The sequence below is a fragment of the Sorex fumeus genome, unplaced genomic scaffold (genome assembly GCF_029834395.1).
Source record: "Sorex fumeus unplaced genomic scaffold, SorFum_2.1 ptg000010l, whole genome shotgun sequence".
Taxonomy (NCBI): domain Eukaryota; kingdom Metazoa; phylum Chordata; class Mammalia; order Eulipotyphla; family Soricidae; genus Sorex; species Sorex fumeus.
The window spans coordinates 2,195,737-2,203,357 of record NW_026606067.1 but is presented as its reverse complement, the minus strand read 5'-3'; the positions used below and the strand labels follow the sequence as shown (position 1 = coordinate 2,203,357).

At 56.6% G+C, this 7,621-nt stretch overlaps 1 protein-coding gene across 1 annotated transcript in view; it reads right to left on the bottom strand.

The window, feature by feature from the left end:
- Positions 1 to 5,430: 5,430 nt before the first annotated feature.
- The window catches only part of CACNA1S (calcium voltage-gated channel subunit alpha1 S), a 62,749-nt gene continuing 60,558 nt past the window's right edge, over positions 5,431 to 7,621 (bottom strand). The window contains exons 41-44 of the mRNA XM_056110574.1: positions 7,238 to 7,323; positions 6,064 to 6,140; positions 5,794 to 5,913; positions 5,431 to 5,639 (exon numbers count right to left, since the gene is read on the bottom strand). Of these exons, the coding sequence (XP_055966549.1) occupies positions 5,433 to 5,639; positions 5,794 to 5,913; positions 6,064 to 6,140; positions 7,238 to 7,323 (490 nt within the window). The 3' untranslated portion in view covers positions 5,431 to 5,432. The remainder of the gene's footprint in view (positions 5,640 to 5,793; positions 5,914 to 6,063; positions 6,141 to 7,237; positions 7,324 to 7,621) is intronic.

The window sequence follows — 7,621 nt, the reverse complement described above, 5'->3', positions numbered from 1 at the left end:
AGAGAGGACGTCCGCCGTGCCCAAGTGAGAGGAAGGGCAGGTGCAGAGACGCTGGAGCCAGCTGTGGGGTTGGGGACCTGTTGCCATGCTGCGGTTCGTCTGCATATGGACAAGGTCTCAGCTAGATCACCGGGCGTGGTGGGATTGTTGCGTGACTCTCGAAACCACGCCAGAAACCAGCCTCCCGAGCGTCCAGGAGAACAGACTCAGCCTTGCTAAGCCGCATTCTTAGTGTGGGGTAGGATGAACAGGAGTTTCTCAGATTTTCCAGATTAAACGATTGACCACCATGCATTGTAGCCCCTCAGGATCTGGGCTGGGTGAATCTTAGCTACTATGCTCCCAAGAGGAGGCCACCAAAGGCAGGGACGTTTTAGAAAGAAATATTGCTAGAAGAGGCCTGGGAGGATTCAGTGGCAAAAGATTCTCCTTACAGGTGTGAGGCTGAGAGTTGGATCCCTGGTACTGCTCACACGCAGTGATTTCAGTCTTGGTGCTTTCACTGTTTGGGCCTCCCAGAATCACAACATGGTGTATGATCTCCAAGTCACAACTCCAGCCTGGAAGCCCCGATGAGCAGCTCTGGAATGAGCATGAGCCTCACACCTGGAAGACAGTGTGAACAATGTGCAGCCCTTGTGGGCCCCGAGGCCGAGTGAGCAAGCCCCAGTGTCAGATGAAGATGTCCAAGTGCAATTGCACGAGCTGGAGTGGTAGGAGAGTGGGGAGGGCATTTGCATGGCACGTGGCTGGCCCACGTTCGATCTCCGGTACCCTATCTGGTCCCCCGAGCCTGCCAAGAGTGATTCTTGAGCACAGAGAAGGAAGTAAGCCCTGAACATTGCTGGATGTGGCCCCAAAATATTTTAAAATAAGCTGGGAGGGGGAAAGAGATGGAGCTCGTGTATGAAAAGGAATCCATAAGCTGTAGCGGGAATGGCTTTCGCCTAGCTTTCCTTTGTACACATCTTCCACGGACAGGCCCTTCACAGGCTCCCTCCTTAGCCTCCCTTGACTCAGTGCCCTGTTTCCCTCCCTTCTTCCCTCCTCCCCAGGAATTGCTGCTGTTGCTCACTTGACTTAAATGACAATATCCAGTTCTTCCTCCGGAGCCCAGGACCTGCTCCCCACCCTCTGAATGCTTTTTTCGACCCCCTAGCATCTTCCAGTGGTGCTCAGCATTGAACTATGATCCTTAGGGCCAGTTTCTTTTCCAAGTGCTTTTATGGGGTTGTGTTGAAGGCCTGGCGAGGCCAAAGCCTTCACAGACTGCTCAGCAGGCCACAGCAGAGTTCCCAGGGAACTGAGACGACGTGCCAGCCCGGGTCGTGTCGTCTGCAGTCTTGCAATGTCGCCCACAGCTCGCATCTTCTCCAAGTCTCCTTTGAAAATTGACGCTAATAATGGCTTACACATTAATCTTAGGAATTGTTTTGAGTTTCACTGTTTTTCAGTTCCTGCACACAGCGCTTGGCACGTAACCACCTTTGTCCTTGCTCCATCGGCGTTTGTAACTACCCCCCCAAAGCGTGCTGCTCCGCAGCTGCCTAGTTTGCTTCCACGAATGTGTACTGTGTCTGATTGATCTGATTGATCTGCAGCAGGGTTGGGGGATGCAGCTCCATGGTAGAGCATAAGGGAGACCCTGGGTTTGATTCTCCGGCAACAAGAGCAAAAACAAAACAAAAGCCCACAGCACTTCCAGGCCTGGCTTTTCCAGACTGGAGATCACAGCCCACTTGGGAGGGGGCAGCTTCTGACCCCTCCCGGTTCTGATTCACAGCTCTAAGCCCTGGTCCTGGGGGTTGCCCTATCAGTAGAACTTGGGTGGGGTGAATGTCACCTGCTAAGTCCCGTAAGCTGTTAGCCCCAAGGCAGGAGGGCTCGTCACTAACACCTCAGCCAGGAGAATGGGGGCAAGGGAAGGGACAAAAGAAGCGGGGCCAGGCTCTGTTCGGGCCTGGCAGGGTTGCAGGGGAGCTGGGGGGCCCCAAGGGAGAACAAATAGTGAGGCTGAGGCCTGGGGCTGGGAATTCTGCTCTTCGGCCTTGTGGACAGAACCCAGAGAACAAGGCTGCGTCTTTCCTTCCTCCTCATCACCGCCAGCCAGCTGAGGTGTTGGGACATCTCCCTGCTGTGCCCAGACGGAGAAGTGGAAAGGCCCATCTCAGCAAGGAGGTGGCCATGAGATTAGATCCAAGGGAGGGGGTGGGGGGTTGGGCTAGCCATCCAGCTCACCCAGAGGCCAAGCTCCACACCAGACAGTCTGGTGGCTGGCATGGGGCCCCTCCCGTCCAGTGCCCACTTCCCAGATGGGAGGAGCCCCTGGCACTCGGCTTTGTGCTTATTTCTCTCACCAGCACACGCCCACCCTGCTGTGGCAGATCCCCCCGGCAGCTGGTCCCCAAGTCTGCAGGGAACTGGAGCCCGACAGACGCAGCCCTGGCCAGCGTCTCCCAGCTCCCTGGCTACCCTGCTCTGTCAGATGGTCCTGCTGAGGGGAAGGCCTTTCTCTCTGGGCACCCCACCCCCTGACTTGCCTGCCTCCTTCCCGATGGCTCCTGTCCATGCTTTGTTCCGGGAGGAGAAGCCATTTGTGAGAGCCAGGGCTGCCGGGCAGAGGCCACAGTCCTGTCCTCTGGCGAATCACCGCAGCTTCACGTTGCCGATGAAGGGGAGAGTTCTTCCGAATCCATGTGGGAGAGAGAATATGTGTATGCATGTGTGTGTGCAGGTGTAAATGTGTGTGCGTATAAGTCCGAGCACATGCAAGTGTGTAAGAGCATGTGTGTGCATGACTATGAGTGTGGACAAGTATGTGTGTGTGTGTGTGTCTGTTAGTATGTGAGTGTGCATATGGGTGTTTGTGTGGATGTGGATGTGGACATACATGTGTGCATGTTAGTGTGGGAATGTGTGTATGTTGGGTCTGTGTGTCTGTGTGTTAATGAGTGTGTATATGTGTTGGTCTGTGAGTTTGTGTTTGTATGTGTGTACATGTTTGTGTGTGTGCCTTTATGTGTGGGTCTGTGTGTGTATGTTGTTTGTGTGAGTGTGTGTGTGTATGTGAGTGTGTGCCTATGTGTAGCTGGGCAGAGCCCCTTTGCCTGCAAGAAGTGAAGGCTGTGACTTTTCGCTGTCGGCCTTGGTTTTGGTTTTGCTTTACCCCCAGCAGGAATCCCGGGATGCAGCTATGGTCACCTTGGTCCATATGGGCAGCACTGGGGTTTGAACTCACTCCCTCACGCTTGCTTCAAGTCTCTGACCCCATACACTGACCTCCTTTCTTGCATGTGTCTCAGGAAGTCTTTGGTCAACGAGGGCAGCAGCTAAGCCCTAGGGCCCAGATGTGGTGCTTCCCAGGCTCTGAGGGACCACCAGACCACCAGAGACCACCATGAAGTTTGGGAGGTCACATGGTGTCAGGGATCAAACCAGGGTCAGGAACACTCGAGGCATGACAGTGCTCCCCTCCTATCTCCTGGATTGAATGCTAAAGGACCCGTGCTCCCATCTGGCCCAGCTGAATCAGAGGTGGAAGCTAGTTAGGGGGTCTTGGGCACCTGGAGCTGGAAGGGATGGGGCCTGGCAACATGGACTTGGGATCTCAACACAGAAGCAGCTCTGACGCCAGAGTGGGTGAGATTATGCAGATACACATAGGCACACATACACACACACTCACACAGACACACATATAAAGACACACATACAAACATGTACAGAGATACAGAGAAGCTGGAGGAAGTCCTCACCTGGGCAGGGCTGGGGTGAGCTCACAGGGGAACTTCAAGTAGGGAATTCTGGGGAGCCAAGAGGTGGGGCACAGGCATTTCAGGCTGGTCGTGCTTCTAAGGCGGCCGAGGAATTAATTAACTATGGGCTTAAAGGGCTTCCTGGAGTAATTGCTAGGGATATTGGTGAAAGTGATGAGGAGAAACAAACCAGGGAGGAAATTTGGTACCCACTAATGAGCTGGATAGGTGAAGACAGACTATAGATGACAGATGATAATAGACATATGGATGACAGGTGATCTATAGATCTATAGATCATTTATAGACGATAATAGCCTATGACTGATAGATGTATCATTCATGTGATGGGTACTAGATGGTTGAAAAACATGGCAGATGACAGGTGATTGATAGACATGACAGACATTCAACTGGTACCTAGTAACAGACATAAGATTGACGAGTGACAGGTGAGAATGATGGGTGGACAGCAGGACCACTGCAGGGGTGCAGGTGAAGCTGGACGCACTTAAGCTTGATGGTGTGTGTGTGTGTATGTGAGTGGGAGTGCTGATGGGGATGGAATCTGGGGTGAGGCGGAGACAGTGGGCCAGGGAGGAAGGAGGAGAGGAAGGGATGGCGCTGATTGGGTCCATAGCATATAGGGGCCCGGGAAACCTGGGTCTGGATTTGTCATGCCCTGAGACGTTTCTCCTTCTATGGGAAGTGTAGTGAGGGGCTGCTTGAGGAGGCCTGTGTGGTCAGCAAGACAGGGGAGCCTGGAGGAGAGGGCCTAGGCCAGTGGGGACTCCCTGCCCCTCCCCGCCACTGGTGCCTCCGCCCCGCATCCTCCCCAGCACATCTCTGAATCGGAACCTCTGTTTGTGAAGGGCAGAAAGTGTGGTGTGGACAGTTCACACACGGAGGGTTGGCTGTGTGGGAATTGGGGTGCAAGGTGTGGTGGGAATTGGGGTGCAGGCTGTGGTAGGAATTGGGGTACAGGCTATGGAAGGAATTGGGGTGCAGGCTGTAGTGGGAATTGGGGCTTAGGTTGTGGTGGGAATTGAGGGTTCAGCTATAGCAGCAATTGGTGTTCAGGCTGTGGTGGGAATTGGGGTGCAGGGTGTGGCAGGGATTGGGGTCTGGGCCCAGGTGGGTTATAAGGGTGCCCGAGTGGGCTGTGAGGGTGCCTGGGTGGGCTTGAAGGTGCCCGGGTGTGGCTGTTCTCTAGCCATCTCCTGGGCTAGCACCCATCGCCTCCCGTGCCCTCTGTCCCCACAACGTCCCCGTCCTGATGGTCTCTGTCATTTCAGACTCCCAAGTCGAAGGCAGGCCCCCAAAATGGGGAGTGAGTGTGGAAGGACCCACAAAGGAGGCAGGCTGAGGTGGGGCCCATATGGGGGCCCAGAGACTTTAATGCCCCCTGATGGGAGTGGGCTGAGGGAAGCCAGACCCCGGCCCTAAGCAGCAGGCATAGAGCTGCCCCTCATGTCGGGCTGGCCAGGAGAGGGGCCCACGACGCATCGAGTGACAGGATCCCACAGCACCCTGACCGATGGGGAGTCCCACCCCCGCCCACAGAGCACTGTGCACTCGCTCATATTGAACCACTGAGTAGGGAGGCTGCCTCGGGGGTGCTCAGCAGTGAGTGCTCCTCCACCGTCAAGTCTGTGGAGTCAAGGTACTGGGGACCCTTCAGGGCCTGGAGGCAGAGGAGGTCTCCAGTGAGCGTTGAAGCCGGTCCAAGCTGCCTGCAGGGTCCTCGCGTTCTCTCAGCAGCTCTGTGGCCGCCGCCTCCACCGCGCCCGGCTCCATGTGGCAGGCCTCCGCCAGGGCCTGACCCGTGGCCGCCACGAAGCCTGTGTCAGCCGCCAACGTGTCCAGGCCCCCTCGAACCAGAGCCTGCATAGGACAAGAGGCTGGGCAGGGGAGGGACTCAGGGCTGCTTCACCTCTACCCTCCCAGGGACACCTCCAAAAGCTGCACCCAACCCCACTCTCCCAGCACCCCAGGCCTTCACTGGGAGGCCCGAAAGCTGCACCCTGCCCCATCTCACCTCCCGGATAAGCAGGGCGGTTGCTGGAGCCGGGTGGCGGGCAGGACTCTCCTCCCTTCTGTGGCTGTGGGGGGTCTCCTCAGGCCGAGACCCCCGTGTGGGGCTCCTCCTCTCCTCAGGCTGTTTCAGGGCACAGGCAGGGGTCCCCAGGAGGCTGGAGTTGGTAGGCCCCAGAGGAAGCCCAGCTCCCAGAGGTGGCTCAAACCCTCAGGAAGGGGAGCCCACAGTCACCCTGCAGACCAACACTCCCGCCACTTCTCTGCCCTGTACCTGGCAGTGGGTGCTGGGCGCTGCTCCTGGCGCCCACTGTGCCCTCAGCTTCTCTTCACAAGATTTGCTGCGGGGTCCTGTGGGAAGGTGGCGCTGCCAACTCCTGCCAGGGTGCCCAAGGTCCATGGAAGCACGGCTAGGCCGGCCTGTGGGACACAGACTGGCGGGGGCAGGGGGCGGAGGGGCCTGAGGAGGCCCAACAACTCCAGGCTGGGCACTACCCCCTCTCCTGGCCCTGGAATCTGTCCTTGTGTATGCGGAGCAGGATTTGGGTCAGTCTCACCTACTCCACCCCATATCTGTGTGGAGCACATATAAGTATGTGTATGTGCACACGTGCTTACGTACAGGCGAAGGGGCCTATGCGTACGCTTGTGTGAGTGTGTGCAGAGGTGTGTGTGTGTGGCTTGCCCATGTGTATCTGTCGGTGTTTGTGTATGTCACTGTCACTGTCCTCCCGTTGTTCATCGATTTGCTCGAGCGGGCCCAGTAATGTCTCCATTGTGACAATTGTTACTGTGTTTGGCATATTGACTACGTCATGGGTAGCTTGCCAGGATTTGCCATGCGGGTGAGATACTCTCTGTAGCTTGCTGGGCTCTCCGGGAGGGGCGGAGGAATCGAACTCAGGTCAGCCGTGTCGGCTGCATGCCAGGCAAACGCCCTACCTGCTGTGCTATCGCTCTAGCCCTGTGTATATTTTTGTACACGTGTTATGTGTATCGGTAAATGCACGCATGTGTTTGTGCTTATAGAAGCATGTTTGTATCATTGTGTGTGTGCATGCACGTGTATAGCTGTGAGCACAAATGTTCATACAAGTGTTCACGTGTGCATGTTTAGGTATGCAGGTACAAGCTTGTGTGTATATGTCATATGCACGTGTGTGCACAGCCATACCTGTGGGTGTCTGGGGGGCAGGAGGTGCTTGTTCGTTCACTGATCTCCAGCACCCAGTGCTCAGGTTTTACGCCCAGGGCTCAGAAGTGTCCTTTGGTGGGGCTTGCACCAGCCCACCTCACTCTTGGGGGTATCTTCTCCCCACCCAGCCCCACGGCTCTCCCCTTCCCCCACTGACCAACCCAAGCAGTCATTCCCATAGGAGCAACTCTCAAGTGTGCCCCCATGGGGTTCCCCCCTGCCCCCGCTCTCTGGGGGCACAGAAGAGACTGACCCCGAGTTCTTCGGGGCGGGCTGGGGGCTCCTCCTCTGGCAGCGGGCGCCTCTGTGTCCTTCGGGAGCTCCCTTTCATAGTAGACGCTATAAAGGAAACGGCTGTGAGCAGCGGTGCTGGGGCTGCACGCCCAGCTCATTTCCCTGTCAGGACCCAGCCCTCAGCAGCAGCAGTGACTCCTGGCCCCACTGTCTGCCCAGGCATTCAGAGGGGCAAAGAGCCAGTGCTACCCTCTACAACTCCGCCCCTGCACAGTTCCACCATGCAAACCCTTCCCTCACCCTCTCCTGGGGGCTAGCATCACAGCCCTTAGGACCCTGGTCCCAGCCTCGGCTGCCCAAGGGATCCCCAGAGGGCCTGAGCCACAATAATGGTGGGTCCCAG